The 19,034-nt window shown below is 43.2% G+C and overlaps 12 protein-coding genes across 12 annotated transcripts; 4 read left to right on the top strand and 8 right to left on the bottom strand.

Annotated features, from left to right (window-relative positions):
- Positions 1–10: 10 nt before the first annotated feature.
- Positions 11–1,611, bottom strand: K450DRAFT_221485 (uncharacterized protein). The gene is made up of 2 exons (XM_051585729.1): positions 737–1,611; positions 11–626 (listed from the first exon to the last, which is right to left on the bottom strand). Exons 1-2 carry the CDS (start codon positions 1,399–1,401, stop codon positions 233–235), a joined length of 1,059 nt encoding a protein of 352 aa, XP_051448500.1. The 5' UTR covers positions 1,402–1,611; the 3' UTR covers positions 11–232.
- Positions 1,540–4,942, bottom strand: K450DRAFT_221474 (uncharacterized protein). Its single transcript, XM_051585728.1, has 13 exons — positions 4,882–4,942; positions 4,795–4,814; positions 4,663–4,701; positions 4,478–4,583; positions 4,253–4,386; positions 3,897–4,176; positions 3,754–3,834; positions 3,453–3,688; positions 2,837–3,374; positions 2,523–2,768; positions 2,318–2,455; positions 2,013–2,238; positions 1,540–1,947 (listed from the first exon to the last, which is right to left on the bottom strand). The coding sequence occupies exons 1-13, from the start codon at positions 4,893–4,895 to the stop codon at positions 1,678–1,680; spliced, it is 2,328 nt and encodes a 775-aa protein (XP_051448499.1). The 5' UTR covers positions 4,896–4,942; the 3' UTR covers positions 1,540–1,677.
- Positions 4,943–5,176: 234 nt separating this feature from the next.
- On the top strand, positions 5,177–6,057 carry K450DRAFT_221471 (uncharacterized protein). Its single transcript, XM_051585727.1, has 3 exons — positions 5,177–5,412; positions 5,473–5,645; positions 5,691–6,057. Exons 1-3 carry the CDS (start codon positions 5,209–5,211, stop codon positions 5,824–5,826), a joined length of 513 nt encoding a protein of 170 aa, XP_051448498.1. The 5' UTR covers positions 5,177–5,208; the 3' UTR covers positions 5,827–6,057.
- Positions 6,058–6,519: 462 nt separating this feature from the next.
- K450DRAFT_221466 (uncharacterized protein) lies at positions 6,520–8,428 on the top strand. Its single transcript, XM_051585726.1, has 7 exons — positions 6,520–6,840; positions 6,914–7,021; positions 7,081–7,227; positions 7,303–7,481; positions 7,553–7,711; positions 7,780–7,981; positions 8,052–8,428. Exons 1-7 carry the CDS (start codon positions 6,738–6,740, stop codon positions 8,204–8,206), a joined length of 1,053 nt encoding a protein of 350 aa, XP_051448497.1. The 5' UTR covers positions 6,520–6,737; the 3' UTR covers positions 8,207–8,428.
- A 32-nt stretch (positions 8,429–8,460) lies between these two features.
- On the top strand, positions 8,461–9,257 carry K450DRAFT_221464 (uncharacterized protein). Its single transcript, XM_051585725.1, has 2 exons — positions 8,461–8,930; positions 8,993–9,257. The coding sequence occupies exons 1-2, from the start codon at positions 8,582–8,584 to the stop codon at positions 9,013–9,015; spliced, it is 372 nt and encodes a 123-aa protein (XP_051448496.1). The 5' UTR covers positions 8,461–8,581; the 3' UTR covers positions 9,016–9,257.
- A 1-nt stretch (position 9,258) lies between these two features.
- On the bottom strand, positions 9,259–10,193 carry K450DRAFT_221463 (uncharacterized protein). Its single transcript, XM_051585724.1, has 2 exons — positions 9,602–10,193; positions 9,259–9,529 (listed from the first exon to the last, which is right to left on the bottom strand). The coding sequence occupies exons 1-2, from the start codon at positions 9,954–9,956 to the stop codon at positions 9,414–9,416; spliced, it is 471 nt and encodes a 156-aa protein (XP_051448495.1). The 5' UTR covers positions 9,957–10,193; the 3' UTR covers positions 9,259–9,413.
- On the bottom strand, positions 10,194–11,700 carry K450DRAFT_221460 (uncharacterized protein). Its single transcript, XM_051585723.1, has 5 exons — positions 11,527–11,700; positions 11,075–11,458; positions 10,967–11,003; positions 10,877–10,906; positions 10,194–10,812 (listed from the first exon to the last, which is right to left on the bottom strand). Exons 2-5 carry the CDS (start codon positions 11,439–11,441, stop codon positions 10,431–10,433), a joined length of 816 nt encoding a protein of 271 aa, XP_051448494.1. The 5' UTR covers positions 11,442–11,458; positions 11,527–11,700; the 3' UTR covers positions 10,194–10,430.
- A 10-nt stretch (positions 11,701–11,710) lies between these two features.
- On the bottom strand, positions 11,711–13,020 carry K450DRAFT_169480 (uncharacterized protein; the record flags this gene model as incomplete). Its single annotated transcript, XM_051584096.1, has 7 exons — positions 11,711–11,899; positions 11,964–12,049; positions 12,103–12,163; positions 12,225–12,279; positions 12,358–12,479; positions 12,554–12,721; positions 12,784–13,020. 7 exons carry the CDS (start codon positions 13,018–13,020, stop codon positions 11,711–11,713), a joined length of 918 nt encoding a protein of 305 aa, XP_051448493.1.
- Positions 13,021–13,120: 100 nt separating this feature from the next.
- Positions 13,121–14,560, top strand: K450DRAFT_221453 (uncharacterized protein). The gene is made up of 4 exons (XM_051585722.1): positions 13,121–13,344; positions 13,425–13,488; positions 13,557–13,727; positions 13,798–14,560. Exons 1-4 carry the CDS (start codon positions 13,163–13,165, stop codon positions 14,290–14,292), a joined length of 912 nt encoding a protein of 303 aa, XP_051448492.1. The 5' UTR covers positions 13,121–13,162; the 3' UTR covers positions 14,293–14,560.
- A 1-nt stretch (position 14,561) lies between these two features.
- Positions 14,562–15,494, bottom strand: K450DRAFT_221449 (uncharacterized protein). Its single transcript, XM_051585721.1, has one exon. It carries the CDS (start codon positions 15,448–15,450, stop codon positions 14,587–14,589), a length of 864 nt encoding a protein of 287 aa, XP_051448491.1. The 5' UTR covers positions 15,451–15,494; the 3' UTR covers positions 14,562–14,586.
- A 1,029-nt stretch (positions 15,495–16,523) lies between these two features.
- Positions 16,524–17,735, bottom strand: K450DRAFT_268087 (uncharacterized protein; the record flags this gene model as incomplete). The annotated part of the gene is made up of 4 exons (XM_051592866.1): positions 16,524–16,618; positions 16,716–17,011; positions 17,086–17,164; positions 17,231–17,735. The coding sequence occupies 4 exons, from the start codon at positions 17,733–17,735 to the stop codon at positions 16,524–16,526; spliced, it is 975 nt and encodes a 324-aa protein (XP_051448490.1).
- Positions 17,736–18,655: 920 nt separating this feature from the next.
- K450DRAFT_221448 (uncharacterized protein) lies at positions 18,656–19,033 on the bottom strand. Its single transcript, XM_051585720.1, has one exon. It carries the CDS (start codon positions 18,903–18,905, stop codon positions 18,723–18,725), a length of 183 nt encoding a protein of 60 aa, XP_051448489.1. The 5' UTR covers positions 18,906–19,033; the 3' UTR covers positions 18,656–18,722.
- Between the last annotated feature and the right edge of the window lies 1 nt (position 19,034).

The raw sequence follows: 19,034 nt of genomic DNA, 5'->3' as shown, positions 1-19,034 counted from the left end.
AAATTCCATAGTCTGGCCCTTCTAAACACTATGATTTATTCCTTTTCCGGGTAATTATGCCAATGATAAAAAAAAATATGATACACATTATTTGCAACGGACCGCCATTGCTAAGTAAAAAGCATGAAAGTCATGCTAGTAGAAGCGAGAAGAGATCTGCCACTTATTATACAACTAAAAGAAAAAGGTTTCCAAATTAACCCTCAGATACCAGGCGTGATTGGCCAGCCGCCTAAGGACCGACGGAAACTTGGACAGCGCTCTCGTATTGTGGAGTATACTCTGGCAGATCAAGATCAACTTGAACACCATCATCCCCAGATCCAATACCAGTAGCCGTGTCTTCTCCAATGGGAAAGTCAGTGATGATGATAGGTATTTCAACCACCAAAGGCTCGACATATGGCATACGTGCATCAGGAGAACCAAAGTGAAAGGTGATTCGACAACGATGGGTAATTTCCACATAGTTGGAGTAGTGTCTTCCACGAAGCGCAGGTGGAATAGGAGCTCTTATGAGATGAGTTTCATTGATGTCTTGTGAGAAGGTGGGAGGAGGATAAACGGACGCAGGGAAGCGTCGAATGATGGGCGGTAATTTGTGTACAGCATCTCGCGTGCGATACCTGCATGGAGGAGAGGCGGGGATGAAAAAATAAACATTAGAGTTTTCGGGTTTTACAGGGTTATTTTCGAAGCACTTTGGTTGGTGGTGTTCAAAGAGAAAAAGCCTCACCTATAGGATTCAATCTCTTCCAATTGAAAATCAACCGTCCTGACATCCATACGCTCCTTCTCAACACTCCAGCGTGCAGCCAATACCACTTCTCCAGCCTCAATGGCACAGGCTCTAGGTGTTTCAATGTTATACTCGAACCAGCCTTGGACTTTGGCGAGGGAGGCAGTGGGTATCATGACGCTGGAATTGGGCAAATAATGACGCTTGACAAGAACATTTTTTTGGATTTTGTGCTTCTTGTAGGGGCCGCCAGTGAGGGTGGCAATTAAGGTATAGACGACAGAAGCGTGCTTGGTTTCAATAGAGGGAGGTAAGTTGTGGGGAAGATGCAAGCCAAAGTTTATGGCTGACTCGCCAGTGGGAATCAGTTCTTTTTCGACTTCACAAATATTTGTCGTGGTAGTAATATGACTGGGTTGCCCATTGTCGTCATGTTGACCTGGCGCGGCAATGTTAAGCTTTGTCACTCCCGTCAGCTGAAGGGTAATGCGAGTCCATTGGACATTAGCATGAAAGACTATGGACCCAAGTAACTTGGAGCGGACTTGTGCCATGGGGTTGGCATCATTGGCAGGGCCGATTAAAGACACGGCTGCAGACTCGAGGCACAACTCTGCAGGCGGGCTCTGTGGGCTGGTGGACCTTCTGGCAGGCTTAAGCATTTGGTAATAAAAAAGAGTGGGAAAAAAAAGGTTAAAGGCAGGGAGTTTTATAAAAAAGGGATATCTTATCCAAAGATTTTTAAAAAACTTAGATGCTGGGGTTAGGGTTCGCTAAAACGCAAATTCTTTTTGGCTGAGACACACCTGACACGGCCCAAATCTTCTTTAAAGAAACATAAAAAAAATTTGTATGTAATAAAAACAGAAAAAAAGAAGAAGAATAGAAGGAAATAAGTAGGAAGTTCAGAAAAAAATATAATATAGAATTTTGAAGCATTATTCCTGGCCAAACCCAACTGTTTCTTCAACAGCGAGGGAAAGTTTGGCCACAAGCGCATCATACGATTTGTAAGGTGGCATGTCAATACGGTTGAAGCAGGTATGAGCTTTTGGAAGTTGTGAGACATCGCCACTCTTTTCAATGGTAAATCTTCTGGGACCATCACTGCCTTGCAAATCCTTGAATCCGTTGACTGGAATACGGGAAGTACCAGTGGTGAATTGCAAAAGGCGCGATTTCTTTTCGCCGTCCCATGATTTGATGCACTGCGGAACACATAATTGGTTGAGTGTGATGGCTGTGACAAACCATTAGGAATGCTGACTCTTACCTTCCAAAACCACTGTACCACATCGTCTTGCTCAGTGTAGCCACGATAATCAGTATGCTTCTTCCAGTCTTCGACATCAATCTCAGCAATACCACCAATAAGGAGTTCCAACTCACGCTCATCAAAGACGTTGATGAGTTCTTGAGGAATCAATTGGTTAAAGCCTTCCAAAAAGGCTTTGAATTGCTCTTGCACTCTCTTGGAAACACGCCACTCTGTAATGAGACTGCGGCAAAAGCAGGTCAAAAAAAAATTGGTTGGTCCTCATGTTACACATTCTGGTTTGTCTTTTTCTGCAAACTTACTCCACATATTCCTTCTTATTTTCTTCAGTGACTGCGATATCCTCTCCATTTTCCTTAAGATTGACACTGACGACTTCGCCAAACTGATCATCATCGGTCGAGAAAGTCAATTCGAGAACATCCGTGATATCATTGTCACTATACGGAAGGGTGAGTTGTGGGGGACATTAAAAGGTACATAGGCTGTGTTTCATTTAAAACTTACAGTATCCACTGAAGACTTCGATGGAAATCTGCATCAACACTTTCCATATCCGCAAGCGTGACCTTTCTGTGCAGGATCATCTTGTAAAAGGAAACAATAAAGAACGCATCTAAAAATCGTCGGTGGAAAATGGCAAGGCCGACCACGCGGCCGATGAAGCGGAAGTAGTTGAGATGTTCAGGGTTAATGGCGGAGTGGGGGTTTATCTGGAGGGTATAATTATCGTGTGCCGAGTATTCAAACAAGCTAAAGGCAAAGGTGAAAGTAAGAAATGAGATCTGAACACCGTTACCCTACCCATGCGCCAGACTTACCAGTAGAAGGGGTTAAACATTTCATGAGAGAGCAAGAAAAAGTATTCTCTCGACAAACCACCATAATCAAGACCATCTTCGCCATCAAACTTGATCATCAAACGCTTCTTAAGATCAGCAGGAGTCTGTCGCATAATTTCGGCGTAAGAATCTTCAAAAATACGATTTCGTCTAATTTTAATATGACATTGTCCTGGCACTGGTCGTAGAGCAGGTTGCGAACGGAAATAGATAAGTTTTCGTCGGAAATCGCGCTTGTATTGCGGTACATTTTGATCCAAGCTGCTAGGCAATCTTGGATCATCCCAAGTAGTGGTTTTGGTATTGTGATCAACAAAATAAACACGAGCCGTACTCGTCAGTCGCATTTCCCACCCAGATGGGAGAGGGCCAAGTTGTGAGACAGGTTGCACTTGCACTTGGCTGCCATTGTTACCAGCAGTACGAATATACTGTTGTCTTCGAGGATCTACCCAGGTGGTAGTACGGGTATTGTGGTCAACAAAGTAGGGTCGACCTTCAGGGGTTGTTCGCATTTCTGGTGCAGGTAAAAAAGGGAGTAAAATTAAAAAAAAAACATCGTTGGCAACAGGAAAGAGTAGTCTGTTTAACATACCCCAACCAGCAGGCAATGGGCCAGAGTTGGTATTGGATGATGCATTGGAGGTTGCATTTGGTGTAGTTGGTGTAGTTGGGGGGACAGTGGAGGAATTGGGTGTGGAAGGCTCTGGGAGGGTAACTGAGCTATTGGATGCCGATGGTCGGTCTTCTGGCAATGTTCGTGCATTGAGTCGTGATCGTTCCATGGCGGTTTGGTTTTCTCGGTCTCGAGATCGATCGGCCGAGTTTGTTCTATAGGTGAAGAATAAATCAATATCTTTGGGTTGGAGCAAAGGATCACGCATATTTCAACTTACACTGGTCGATGCCATGTGGTAGTACGACTATTGTGATCGACATAGTAGGGTCGGCCAAGGTGATCAACACGTCTCTCCCAACTGAAAGAACGAAAATGAGAAAAATTGTAGACATTGGCTAGGCCGAAACATTCACTACTTACCCTCCAGGCAAAGGCTCCTCGTCTGACGATGTGTGGGAAGCTGTTTGCGCAGTACTCATGCTGTGAGCGTTAGCGGGGGGAGGGACAGACAATTGATTAGACTCCTCTCTTGCCAAGGACGAAGACGAAGGCTGCGACGGTGTAAGTTGGGGATTACTTGGCACAATAGCATTGTTTCCATTACGTGCAGGAGCGTTCACATTGGTAGAGAGGTTGATGATCAATTTACCATGAACGGTTTCGTTCCCAGTGGATTTTTTAAGCTCCAAGGTCAACATTTCTAACACCCAAATTATTTTTTTTTAGAATGCATAAAAAAAAATCCCCCCAACTTGGCAGCGCGGCCAGTAACTTACCATCCCCTCCAACAGCAACATCAAAGACATTGCTCATCTGCACTGTGACAACACCAAGGAACCCCTGATCCTTCTTTTTGAATTTTTTCTGGTCAAAGACTTGGACGCTAATAACGCTTTGATTCGTCGCTTGGCTGTGGAACGCCAGGAAAAGGAAATTAGATATCGACATGCAGCTAGACAAGATAGATGGAAAAGAGCCGAAGAAAGGGTATTTATGCTTACACGTCGAAGCTTTCATTCCAATAAGGGTTGAGAGTTTTCTTCATGATATTGGTTTTGTGCGTTTGTTCGCCATCGATAGTGAGAAAGGCAATTGGGTCGGGTAATGCTATTTTTTGTTTGAGAGAAAATGAGCGATGCGCCTTGCAGGACGATAGTAAAGATAACTCATAATTCAGAATACATACAAAAGAGATCTTTTTTGTATAGGGAATCAGCAGCAATGACTACATGGTACGAGAAATGTTAGAGTGAATGCGGTGGGTGGGAGGTGCGGTGTTAAAGTCGACTGATTGAATAAGGCGCTGCTTGATTCCTACCTGTTACCCTGACAGTTCGCCTGAATGAATGTAACTGCTTAGTACTGAATGCAGAGGTGGGGGGATTAATACAATGCATTGACTCACGTATTGGCCGCCATGACGGAGGGAAGTGATAGAGAGCGAGCGCAGTTCCAAAAAGGCCGACAAGGTCAAAAAGGGCAACAGTGCAAAGGCAAGACTTTGCAGTGGTAAAATAAACATCATCGGGTGGCTTTTCTTTCATCCTAGCCGTGTGGAGAGCCCACTTCCTATTGGACATCAGCCAGCCGGGATAAAAAACTTTGGATCGGAAGAGGTTGACCAATCCCCGGTCGACGTTTCAAGTTGGCTTGAGCACCCCGTATTTAAGGCCGACTAAAAGTTGAAAATAAATTTTCTTAAAACCCTTTCCTTCCTCCCTCCTAATATACCATGAGACTCTTCAAGACTGTTCACGACTTCGATTATTCTTGGCACACCGTATCTGCTGCTCAGTGGCAAAAATACCCCAACCCAGACTGCCCACACGTTCAGCACGTCGATGTCTTGGACTCCAGTGTCGATCCTGAAACGGGTGTCTTGCGAATTGAACGTCTGATATCCGTTAACCAGAAAGCTCCTGCTCTCATCCTTAGAGTAAGTTTATACCACATTGCTTACAAATTAACTATACTGGTTACTTACATTACTTTTTAGGCTATTGGTGCCTCCAGTACTCAATACGTTCGAGAAGTGGCCATTATTGACCCAAAGACCAAAACCATGACGTTGAGCAGCAAAAATCTCACACTTTCCAACATTTTATCATGCGAAGAGTCCATCACTTATACACAACATCCCACCATCCCCGAAAAGACCTTGTTCTCTCAGCAAGCGACCATCTCTGCCGGCTCAGCAGTATCCCGCATGGCCAGTATGATTGAAGACTGGTCAGTTCAACGCTTCCAGCAGAACGCTCTCCTCGGAAGAGAGGCTTTCTCCAAAGTGTTGGAGAGATTTGTTGTTCTGGCTGAGGCAAAAGAAGAGGCTGCCACCAACGCTTCCAAATAATCATTGGGAAAACTTTTTTTTAGATCCGCAATCCATCATCCTAGAGTGTATCTTTTAGATTCATTTACCATTTAGATCCCTTCCATGCTGTATTTAATGCCCTTTATACCCCCCACCACGCACGCACTCATTCAAAAAATCATTATTCTGTAAAGCTTCATCTATCCATAAAGAACTCTGGACAAGATCTTCACTCGCCCTGAATTTAAAAAATTTATATTTTTTTGTTTTGATTCATATTCAAGGTTTGAAAGATAGCCAATGAAATGGACCGGGATGTGTCAAAGTCCGTCAAACGAAGCCATTCGTTTACCAGGGATAGTATCAGGGACAGCTCAACACCATTCGAACGGTTCCAGTTCAGTGAAGGTTGACTCTATTTATATGTGAACCAAGAGCAGCGCTTTCAATCAAGCTTAGGCTGACCGGCATGGATCAACCTAATTGTTACGCAGCGGGATTGGAAATCAAGATTTTGAGTCAAAATGGGATTCCGAAATTTGATGTGACAAATCTCAAAAGCCATTATCACGGGCCATTCCCCCACTGACCGTCATTAGCTACAACGTATACACCCTTGTGACAAGGCTAAAGTATGTGGCCGTTGGAAAACGTTTACCACTGTTAATATTGAGAAAACAAGTGATATTTGACCTCGCGATATGGAGTTTTATGCACTGGATATCAGTAGAGTGTAAAATGGTTGAGCAGTGTAGGCTACATGTTAAAACCAAGAAGACAATTGTACTTTGATGTGGGTTTTTTTGTTGTTGCTTTGTACTAGACAAGCAGAAGACAACCATTGCCTTAAAGAAAATCACAGTCGCCTGCCACCAAGTTCCGACAGCAAGGTACTTGACGGGTTGTGAAAATACTGGCAAGTTGTAACGGCTCTCATTCCAGCAGGAGCAATGGATTTGCCTGCATTCTGGGCTCTCGATCCTCTGTTGAAAACGCACGTGAAGATCTTCACGGCTGATATCGAAAGACTATCCAATATACCAGATTATCACGGTAACTGGTCATTTCTTTTCAGAAAGGCTGACCTGTAACTGATTCACTCATTGAACCTCATTGGCACGTACAGAGCAATTTCCAGATTTGTACAAGTTTGACACTCGAATCATTAGCAATGTAGAAATCGCAGGCACCATTGTTGGCCTTGAACAGAACAATACAATGATAATATATACAGGTAATAATATACGTTCTACAAAGATCACAAATCTTCTCCTCAACTGATATGCTTTACAGTCGATGATGGTTTCGGAACAATACCTTGTTGTAATTGGGCTGTTCGAACATACGCAGAACCCGAGTTCGAGCTAGGTCAAAGTGTGAGGGTTCTGGGCCGAATCAGTGACTACAAAAATCAGAGGCAAATCAATATCCATGAAATTTGTGAGTATTTAGGCATAAACCATTGATTATGATGGCAACCCTATGTGTTGTACGGTGCGGCTAATGCTGTAACAGACAGGATGGTCGATTACAATATGGAAATATTACATTGGCTACAAACCATCCGCCTTCGGGAATCTGTATACAGCAAACCATTTGACATCCCAAAAGACATTCTTGCCCACAAAGATGAGCTCGTAGCCATGCTGAAAACAATGGATCAAGATATGATTATGGAAAGCGAAGACAGTCAGGCAAGTACATTACTTAGCGACCGTAGCTTCAAGTCCAACCATTCAGCGTTTAATGTTTAACATTCACTTAGACTCAAGAGGAGGATATTGAGATCCCTGATGAACAGGCGTTCCTCGATACACTGTATAAATATATAGAGGATTTAGCAGTCGATGGTAAAATAGAGTATAGGGCTATCCCGAGGCTGCCCGCAATTCAGAAGATTGCTCGCCAATATCTGACAAACTCGGTAAGCTTGATTTGAAATGGCGTCGTGGTGGCCAGGTTATGATTTGCCTAATAGTTATATCATCCCAGATTCCAGCTGCATCCATCGACTATAACAAGATAAAACTTGCTATTCGACAAGCATTTGCTACACTTTGTGCGGACGGATCATTGTTCGTAGTTGATGCGGAGAACGACATTTATGAAATCGTTCGTCTTGATGGGCAGCTTCGTGAATTAATCTTAAGTATCATTCGAGACGTTCATGTGGATCAGCATGACATACATCACGGTAAGCGTGCTCATTGCAGTTACTGGCATATCTGAAAAGTGGTAAGAAAAAACTCTGACCTTATGTTCAGGTGGTGTCACGGGAGCATACATCACGACCAAGGTTAAGGAAGACAGTCGATTTGAATCTATAAGTTGGTCAAAGGTCTTTGAGGCATTGCAATTACTGGTACTTGAAAGCATCATTTACCAGGTCAACCCGCACGAGTACAGTTTAATCCAATGAACGAGCAATCAGTATGGCGCCATGTTTTGTTCAGACGCCAATGTCTTGAAGGTTCGAATTCAGCCCATGTAGAGCTCCGTTAGTATGAAGTTCGAGCTGATCGATCGTATGGCAGTTATGAATTGTATTTTTGGATCCCTTTATGTGATCTTTCATGTTGAAGAAATAATGTAATATATATAAAACCCTTTGTACATTGGTGGTGATTGGTATCAAACGTGAACCAGTAAGTAACAAACTTTGTTTCTGTGATTGTCTGACCACGAAAGGCAAAAAAAAAAAAAAAGACAGCGAATTTTTTTATTTTTTTCCCTCCGACTTTATATAAGTTCTACTCCATAACCCGCTCTCCCTGCAACTTACGCTCTTCTTCAAATGTCCACACAGCCGCTCACTCAAGTCAACGGTAAGCGCATTGCCCTTCCCGTGCGCGTCGAACCCAAGGTCTTCTTCGCCAACGAGCGTACTTTCCTCTCATGGCTCAACTTCACGGTGGTTTTGGGTGGATTGGCTATCGGCTTGCTTAACTTTGGTGATCGCATTGGCAGAATCTCGGCTGTCTTGTTCACCTTCATTGCCATGTTTGTCATGCTTTACGCATTATACACATTCCACTGGAGAGCAACCAAGATTCGCAACAGAGAAGCTGCTCCTTATGATGATCGCGTTGGGCCTACTGTTCTTTGCATTTTCCTTTTGGCCGCTGTTATTGTCAACTTTTATCGTAAGTGAATTGCTTTATTTCATCGATGTGGTGTGATCGTCATTATCTAACTGTCTGTGCAGTCCGTCTAGCTGACAAAAAGTAGAAAAGTAGTCTGTCGATCAGATGCTATCAAGCACATTAATACTACACGTTTTCTGTGTACATGCAGATGTTTCCATCTCTGTTCTTTTTCTTCGTTCTATCTTTTATATTTCCGCATTCTCCACCATGTTCACAAACTTTGTACAGCCTTTTGGACGTTTCATCGTAGGCACTTTTTTGCATCTCTCAATCAAAAACTTTTTTCTTTCTCTTTACTTTGCTCCAAAATCTGATAACCGATCTGGATTCGGCTTTTTATTTTTCGGTGTTGGGATAGACCACATGGTTAGAACGCAAGATGTTATTTGCTGGCTGGGATGAAGCGGAGTTCAGCTACCGTTCTCCGAACGTTTACTTTTTCAATGGAACAAATGAGCTTTGGTTGCTGACTGCAAAAAATCACATCATGCCACAGAATGCGACAGCAGTAGCTATGCTGATGCCTAGGATGATATAATATGTGCGGAACTCTACGGGCGGTCCAGAGTTTAGGAAACAAGTAGGACAAAATCGCGCTGTAGTTCCCAAAAAATATCAAAACATGAGTGTTTGCACAGGCATCCAGTAATAGAAATGGTTGGTCTTACAGTCTGTCCGCGGGATGTAGGACTCGGCGCTGTAGAGTCCCAGCGTTAAGCGTGAGTCAGGCATAAGCTGGCCAGGACTTGGGATAGCAGCAGGACCTCGTTGATCGTAGATGCTCACTGTAAAGTAGCCTACCATCAATGGCTTGGTTAAGGCCATCAAGTTCCATGTGGCAGATGTTGCAAACCCGGGTAGTTCTGCAGCTACGATGGTTTCCTTTTGCGGGCTAACAATGGCAACTGTCAGATTAGAAGGTATGATCTGCAGTGCCTTCATATCAACGCTCCACTCCATTGTTACAATCGAGGCTCCGATTTTATACAAAGGTGGGTATGCCGCATTCGGTAGAGGCGTCATCCAAGTAATGTAAGCAGGCGGTCCATCCACTTTGACGCTAGCAATTCCAATTTTGGTAGGGCTCGACTGATCTGTATTAGTGGGGGCGTCGGCATTGGTGCTGCTGGCGGTTATTGTTGGTGCAACTTGTCCCGAGCTCGCTTGAATGGCACTCACAGCATTACCTATTTACATCGAGAAAATAGTTAGCTATGACTTGGTGCTCCGTACAACAATGCCTAAAAAAAAATTCAAAACCTTCGTCTGTGGCCAGGCGTTGTCCTTGCCCAGCAACCATCCATGCCCATGCCAGTAGTATCCAAATGTACATCGCTTTATTGAAGGGAATAGATCAAGCGAACAATGAAATGTAATTAAAAAACGAGATTCTCTCTTTCTTGATTAAATATAACATTTTACAAGGGGAAATCAGGGTGTTAGCAATTGAAAGAAAAAGGGTTAAACGAAGGGGGTACTTTGCTACTGTTATGTGGACTAGTCGCGAGACAAGTAATTTACTGAGCCCAATTTGACTTGATGTGACTGAGAGAGCCCACCTGTACTTGCAGTGAATCCAATCCACGCTTCTATATCACCTCCAAGGTATTTTTGGATGTCTATATTTTTTATACTTAGCACTGGTTCATACTTGTTGCCTATACCGGTCTGTTCATTTCCTTCGTCTGAGAATGAGACAAGGATGGCTTGTTTTTTGGTCAGCAGATGAATTCTGGCATACAACCAGTTGCCAGAGTTCATAGGGGGGATATTGGAAGTATGACCATGTGAGTACATATGATGAGCACTGTTGCTGTGAGGTGGAAGGCGACCATGGACACTGATATGGTTTCCAGATGGGTCAGCGCATCTATCTGAGCTGCATTTTGAAAATATTTAGTCAGTGAACAGAGAACGGCGACGCTAGTTTCAGTCATGCCTACCTATCATAGGTGTCAAATTCAACAGCAATACTGCGGCGGAAATGAGTAAGTGCGGTCGGTTGCGATGAACACTGATACAAATGCACCTACCTTTTGCGCAACCCTCCATAACCCAAGTCACATCCACCTTAAAGAGCAATGTCAGCGTGAGGTCAGTTTTGTGCTATCGTGGGACTCCCGAAGAGCAGTCAGGCTTACCTGAACCTAATGCATTTTCTGCATAGCTTTGTATTACAAAAGCAAGGCCATCAGCGCCATCAGCTTTTCCATCGTTTTCGTTAGCGATTTTGAAAGCAAAATCAATAACAATGCCTTCGTGTCGTTCAAGAGAAACTTTGTTTCGCGCAAATGCACTTCCAGTTTGCGACGTCCTAGCAGGTGTTATTTGTATACATTCTTTCGCGACCTCAAAGCTACTGCTTCCGCATGAGGCTGTATGTATAGTAGCGGATCCCTGTAATGAGAAAGCGCCTGTTTCGACGGTTGCTATAGAACGATATGAAGGAAGCTCTGCAACCAATTCAGTATCAAGCTCCTTGGTATGATTGATCTCTTTTCGAGCCATTCGCCAGTCTAATGAACCTATAAAATTTGATGTACATTGGTATCACATATCGTACAGCTATGCAGGCTAATTTTCGTTCAATTACCACTTATTCTTCCAATAAGCTCGTCGTCTCGAGCTGTAACTCGCTGGCTTAGCTTCTCCAATTCCTTCTCTTCCTCTATACGTCGAATCTTCAATTCTTCCACTCGACTAGCTGGTAGCGTACTATATCGCTGCTCCGTCAGATCGTGAATTACCTAGAGTTTCCTCGAACGTCAATCTAAGATCTATCGACCATACGACGCATGAGATAGCCTCCGTACCTTGGATAACCCTGACTCTGACGTCGCATGCCTTCGTGTCAAGACTACAGGCCAATTGGTGGTATATCGTTTCGTGACGTCCATTACTTCCTCCGCCGAAAACGCAATACAGTAGCTTAATGACTTTCCCCATCCAGCACTGTACAGCAAGGGCTGCAGGAAGATTAGTGATTATAATGACCTACAGAGAGGCTTCCCAAGTTTTTGCGCAAATTACCCTATCGAATGCATTCTCACATGGATCGCAATGTACCCAACGCTGCTGAGCCTGAGAGTAAACTTCAGTCCATACATGATCTGGATCTGGATTAAAACGTATTCTAAATGTTCAAAAGTATTGGGGCATCAAGTATTACCTGTCGTATCTAGAATGTATCGAGCCTCCGCTCCCACCGCTCTGCAACATAGAGTAAAGCACTAGTGCAAGCCATAGGTAAGCATAAGATTGCAATGGCCACCTTATGCAAGAGTCACTCACATTTGCCCATTCACCACATCTGCCTTTACGAGTCTCCAAGAGCTTTGAAGGGTTACTAGTTTGAAAGTGGTTTCAAGAATTAACACTGTGGTCATAGACTAAGACTCGCTCAGAATGAAACTGTATACAATACTTGTATCTCGGAAACCGGTTTGTTTGATGACATTGTTGACATTGATACACTTCAATGACGGAAGCTCCATGGCGAATATCGTCCACATTTGGCTTTCCTCTTCCTATGGCTATGGTTGGAGACTGCCATGTGAGGACAACGATAAATATATGGTTTTTTAAGCGGCTACTTCGAATGACGGAAACGTAGGTCTTACCGAGCAAAATTGGCAGGCAGGTTGGTCAACCCATGAGAAGAAATTCTTAAACCAGGCAAGAAGTTTGATGATGACAACATCCTCTAGTCCCCAATCTGGGTATTGCTCAAGATCAATTTCTGCATCGTCATACAGCTGTGCAATAGGCACATATTCTAGTGCAAGGTCCTTCAAAAAATTCAATACGAAAATAAAAGAAACCGCAATCCGTTATCCAGTTACATTCATACCAACAAGTCGCGATCTTCATACACCAGCACTCGTTTGCTCTCCTTTGCTAGTTGCCGTTCGAATGCATTGTTGGAAACGGGGATCAAACTGGCGTCAGTGAGCTGAGCTGCCAGTTGTCGAACCAGTTTCTCGTCCTCAGAAGATACAGAGAGGTTTTCAGCACGTTTATTTCTCGGCAAAGCTAACCATTGGCGTTGCAATGATTCAGCAATGGCTAGAATTTGATTCTTTTGCATGGCAGTGTTGTTGTATTAATGGCCAAATTAGGAGGACTTTCTAAATTAGAGCTCCCCCTTATTCGGTCGTTTATTTTTTCAAGTTTTCTTTCTGCTTCAACGCAGCTCAGTTTACATTTCTTTCTTTCTCTCTTATTCAATCATGTTTTCCAATACTATCTACCGGTTCATTCGGACTGGTATGGTACATCCATATGCAGCCTATATGACATACAAAGCTTACAAGTATAAGGACTGGCCTAAACTGGAGTTCTGGCTCTTGTACTGGATGGTCATGGCTGCTTACATGGCTGTTGAGCTATTGGCCGATATCCTCATCTCATGGTATGATATACGTTTGCAATCACAAGAAAAGTTGAACTTTACAAAGTGGCTCATATTTTACTTTGTTTGAATGTTACTAGGCTACCATTCTATTGCACAGCGAAACTCGGTGTATTGATATGGCTCACCACATTCCGAGCAAAGGTAAAACGATATCTTCCCCAAAGCTATACGATGATAGTTATTGAACTAAACACCTTACATTCTATTAGGGATCAACGCTTGTTTTTCGTGAAATCATTCTTCCTCAACTGACTGCCAATGAATCAAAAATAGATGAGACTTTAGCAGTGTTAGGATCACACGCCAAGAACAAACTATATCGTTTTGGTAGCAGCGCCGTATTATTAGCAGAAGGCTTTATGGGTATTGCATTGGTGAGAGTAAGTATGCCGACCATTGATGTTTCATACACCATCCGTTTTGAAAGTCACTGAAACTGAATACATCCAGGGCTACAGTATGATGCAAACATATCTGGCGCAGAGGGGCAACCCATATCAGCACAATAGCGCAGCAGCTTCTCCCGCCGACCAGAATTACAACTCTAGATCGCTAACACCTATTCAAGAACCTGCTGTGCAAGGCTCAGCTACACAGCTGCAATCACAGAAACCTGAATTTCCAGATTCTAGGAGATATTTATCTCCAGAATTCCAAATGCCAGCGTCTCAGCTACCGTCTCCGCCGTATACACCCAGCCCTAACCAATACGCGCAGGAGAGATACTTTGAGTCGCAGAGACCGCTATTTGCTCCGCCCGTCGAGTCACCACCTAGAGACTACGGTTCAGACAGTACAGACATGACGCAAGACGATTTTCGTAAAATGCAAGCATATCAGAGAGTGCGAAAAACATCTGATGCCTGGAGTGAGAGGCAACGCCTAAAAGCTGCTCATCTTGTGCCTCCTCGACCTTATTCTGCTGCGCCCACGCCTCGAGGATGAACGCAAGGCGGCATCTACTAGTACTTCGGCTATTTTTTTTTATTTACTTCTTGTCAAACCCAGCCAAAAAAATATGCCGAGTGGTAACGAAACGTAAAAGATAGAACTGTAAATCTCCGAGTAGATCAAATCAAACTTGATGTAAAGCTCGATGTAAATATCACTTGTAATCAATGGATTAGTTTATTTCATTTCAGATGTCACATATCCTTAAAGACTAAAAAACAAATTGTCCCGCTTTCTGAATTATGAAAGATCCAGCTTTCTAAATTTTGTTATCCGTGATATGGTCCTTTAGTTGTAGGACATAACGAAGTTGTTGAAATAAGCATACTGGTTGGTGGGAGAAGCCCAGTCGCTGGTGGAACCACCGAAGAAAGTCTCGAAATCAATACCAATGGTTGACCAATCGCCGCTTTGGAAGACAAGATTGCTGATTTGGAAAACTTGTTTGCCGTTGAAAAAGATTTCCAAGGAACCATCACTTTTACCAGGGGAGTTGAGTTGGATATTTTGCTTAACATTGTTCCATTGGCCGGTCTTCCAGGTGAAAGAGCCGCGACCAAAGCTGTAACCATACTGTTGGTTGCAAACGACACCCTTCTCTTTGCAGAGGTTGGACTTTTGCGAGGACTTGTCAATGTAGGCATACACTTCACCAGCACCATGTTGTCTCCACATGAAACGGGTACTCCAGCAAGAGTCAGCGTTGTTTCCACCTGAGCACTCAGAGTGGCCACCGTACAAACCCATCAACTTGCCTCCCTTGTTGAATTGGAATCCGTTGGGGAAGTAAGCATCATAGGACAATGACACGCTGCTGGCAGAGCTTGGGACTTGGAGAGGAGAGGCATAGAAACCAACTCCACCAATCTCGGTGCTGTCAGCAGGGTTCCAAGTACCCTTGGGGTAAGCAATTTGCATGACTTGTCCGCTAGAGTTGGTAGGATTTTTAACAAGGTTAAGATTGCCGTTGTCGCCGGACTTCTGGTGAGGTTGAGGGTAGGCCCATTGGCTAACACCCCATTCTTTCTTCCAAGAGTTGTTGTCGTGGCCGTTGAAATCTTGAGATTTCCAGTGATTGCCTTTGGAGGCCATCACTCCTTGAGCTGCAACCAGTGCGCATACAGCAACGTTGAGGGTGGTCGAGAAAAGCATGATGAGAGATAAAGATGACTTAGTGAATGGATAGGGGGTTTATTCGAAGTGGGAAGGAGTGAAGTGAAGGATAGGAATGTGTTCTTTTGTTCGGTTGACGAAACGGCCGACGTTATATAGTGATTTTTCTCTCAACCTGCCGTTTTTTTTTTTTAAACTATTTCTTTTCCAGATGGCATACTTTGTGGGAGCTGGCTTTCTATTTTGGTGGTGTTCTGGCCAGGCTCAGGGATCTGAGGCGTACCACATTGCCATTCAATCAATGTATCATGGCACAGGACCAGCTTACTTTCACAGTTCCATGGGCCAATATCCGCGTATAACACGGACTTGCATAACATGATCCGTTTTTTTTTTCTTTCGCGCGTTTCGTGTTTCGAATGCTGTTGGTCTCAACCATAGTACCTGGACCCATGAAACAAAAACGTTACACAATTTAAGCGCAGCTCATAATTTCATTGTTTTGCATGCTGTTATACCCGCTTTTGTTGAACAATGGAACGTGCTACGAGTCACTTTTTGAATCGAGACGCTGTTTTTCATACTTCTTTATTCTAAAGAGGTACATGATCATCAATCTCTTCTTTTTCATGTCGACATAACAGACAAAATAACATAACTTTAGGTTTCCGCCAACTCAGATTTTAATTGGAGTTCGCCAAACTGCTCAATTTGTTTCAGGTCGGTGTACCTGAGAGCGAGAATGTCTCACTTCGGCAGCCGGGGGACGATCCAATGACGGTTAAAAGCGCTTTTGAAAGACGTGACAGGGAGTCAACTCCTTGCCTCTGATCCACGTCACAGGGAAGTGTCCATTTAGGGCGAATACGTACTAAATATATACACACTTAGTCTCATGTTAGTATCAAAACCACAAGTCATGGTCCCTAGCGATGGACTCTGATAATCCGTACTAATTTTTTTTTATTTCTTCGATCAAGGTAACCGGTACCTGTATTTTCATGTAAAGATGATGCCTATTAGCTACAGTTAAATATCAAAGAGGGTTGCCTTCGATAATAAAATATGGATTTGGTGATAATGGATTTCTTCACGGTCAGTTTGCATACGACCTAGTTGTATGAAAGAGATAGTCCTCGGTAGTAAGTGTATTGATCTGTAGGTGTAGCCCACGCACTTGTAGATCCGCCAAAGAACGTTTCGAAATCTAGAGAATAAAAAATACGTTTTTTTTTTTTCAGAAAGATTTTTTATGCTTAGCATGATTCAAGCAAATGCGCTAGATCAGCGGTGTCAGAACTTACCAATTCCTGCGACTCCATAGTTCGATTGACGGAACACCAATTGACCAAGACTGAATGCAGTTGAGCCACCGTGTACTTCAGTAATGGCACCATCCTGCTGGCCAACAGTGTTAAGTTGAAGAACCTGAGTAATGGTATTCCAGCTGCCAGTAGTCCAATCAAATGTGCCTCTTCCAACACTATAGCCGTAATCAGAGTTGCAGATAATAAGGGAGTTGGAGCAGATGGAGCTGACTTGAGCATCCTTGGGGATATACAAATACGATTCACCTTCGCCTGATGTTCTCCACATATTGCTAACAGTGGACCAATGGTTAAATGAGTCAATTATCCCAACAGTTTTGACCGACTGATTCTAACTAACACTCACCGAGTAGAGAAGCAGGTTTCGGCATCGTTACCTCCACTACAGTCATCATGCCCACCGTAAAGACCAGGAAGTTTTCCACCTATGGGACGTATATATGAATGACAAGGTGATGTTTCCGAGTCTAATAATTGTTACACATCATTACCTTCGACAAAGTTATATCCGGATGGAAAGTATACTTGGTAAGTAAAGGTGACTGTATTTGCACTGGCTGGAATCTCGAGGGGGGAAGCATAGAATCCTATACCACCAACCGGGGTATTGGAAGGTTTGAATGAGCCAGCCGGGTAGAAGACGCGAAGTACCTTCTCACTTGAATCGGTGGGATTGGCAACAATATTGTGGTTTTCACCACTTGTATGTGGGTATGCCCAGTTGGTGATATTCCAAGCAGCTTGCCATTGTGCATCAGTAGAATCTGAATAAGAATTCCAATTAGGCCAGGACCATGATGCTCCTGAGGATGTACTAGTAGCTTTGGCCGTCGACGATGTTTTAGTAGAGGTCTTGGTGGTAGTAGTCTTGGTAGAGGTCTTAGTGGTAGAGGTCTTGGTAGTGGTGGTTTTCTTGGTGGTAGTACTGGCAGCCAAGACTTGTAAGCCCAGGGAAGAGATGAGTAGGAGAGATGCTAGAGATCTTAGAAAAACCATGGTTGATTTATTGTTTATTGCCCAACATTACTCTGCAATATATATACAATATCTTTCTTGTGCAAGCGGAAATGAGTGACCATGTATGGAAAGTCCGCAATAAAGGAGGATCGAGATGAACGCAGCGCAGAACATCATAATGGGACGGGCAGTGTAACAAATCACAAGCGAGGGATCTGGTTGTAAGGGAAACGGCATGGATACTAATCTTGGTAAAACTACTAGTTCAAGACCCGGGAGAAAAATTCATCTTACCCATTTTTTAATATGTATCGCATCCCTTCGACCTACTAAGCAGATTACGGCCTTGTGAGATGTGTACCGTTCCATCACAAGATATGCAGAACTCACGCGGAGAAATACCAACCGAAGGGTTTATGGTAACACCAATATCTTCAGACATTAGGATTTTATTATTAAATGTTTGCCAGAAATTTGATGATTCTAACAGTGCGGTATCTTTGAGCAGTTTGTACTCACTATGGAAATAACTTGATGGATATCTGGCGCAACTGAGCGGCAGTCACGAAAATGTACAGTATCTCCACATGTGCGACATTCCCAGGACCCTAGCTGCTCGGTAGCAAAGGTATTATGCTAAGGTAGTATTGCCGGAGGTCATATCATAGATCTATGTAAATGTAAATTAAAATTGCCCTGTGTGGAACAATTCCTTGAGAATTTCGCCATGTTGGGCAATAGTACCTAAATCGTGCCGTCGTACAGTGGATCCAGAGCACAACCATGTTTAAAACTATGGAGTGGATCATTTTGCTTTGGTTGTTGTTTATATGTTCATGTCTTGTAAAATTGAATACAATATTGCCCTATTGCAAAAAATAAATAAAATATAAATAGAAGAATTTGAGCATACAAGTATAGAAAGAAAGCGAATTGAAATCTTGAGAGTATGATAAAAGAGGCATCTGACGATACTGTCAAACCCATGAAGAGAATAGATGCGGTTTTGTTTTTGGAATATTTTCTTTAAACGTAATGATTATAAGTTTTGGGACTATGATTGCTGGCTACAAACTCAGTTTTGAGAAAAAACGCACATAAGGATGTGCAAATGAAAAAAATAGACGGGTTTAATGTTGTTAAAAAAGCAAAATTATAAGTGTGAGCGTATTGTGCCAGCCAGCAGTGAACATCAGTCGATTTTTTCATCGGAAACCAGGCAACCAAGAAGTTCTCTTGTCCTTCTTGTCTGATGATGGAGTTGATGGAGCGTCGCTAAAGCATCAAACATAAGTCGTTAACGTTACGTACAATGGAGTGGAACATTGGTCATGTAAA

Source organism: Umbelopsis ramanniana (assembly GCF_025399195.1).
Source record: "Umbelopsis ramanniana AG unplaced genomic scaffold K450scaffold_4, whole genome shotgun sequence".
Lineage (NCBI taxonomy): Eukaryota > Fungi > Mucoromycota > Umbelopsidomycetes > Umbelopsidales > Umbelopsidaceae > Umbelopsis > Umbelopsis ramanniana.
This window is presented reverse-complemented; position numbering and strand designations above follow the sequence as displayed.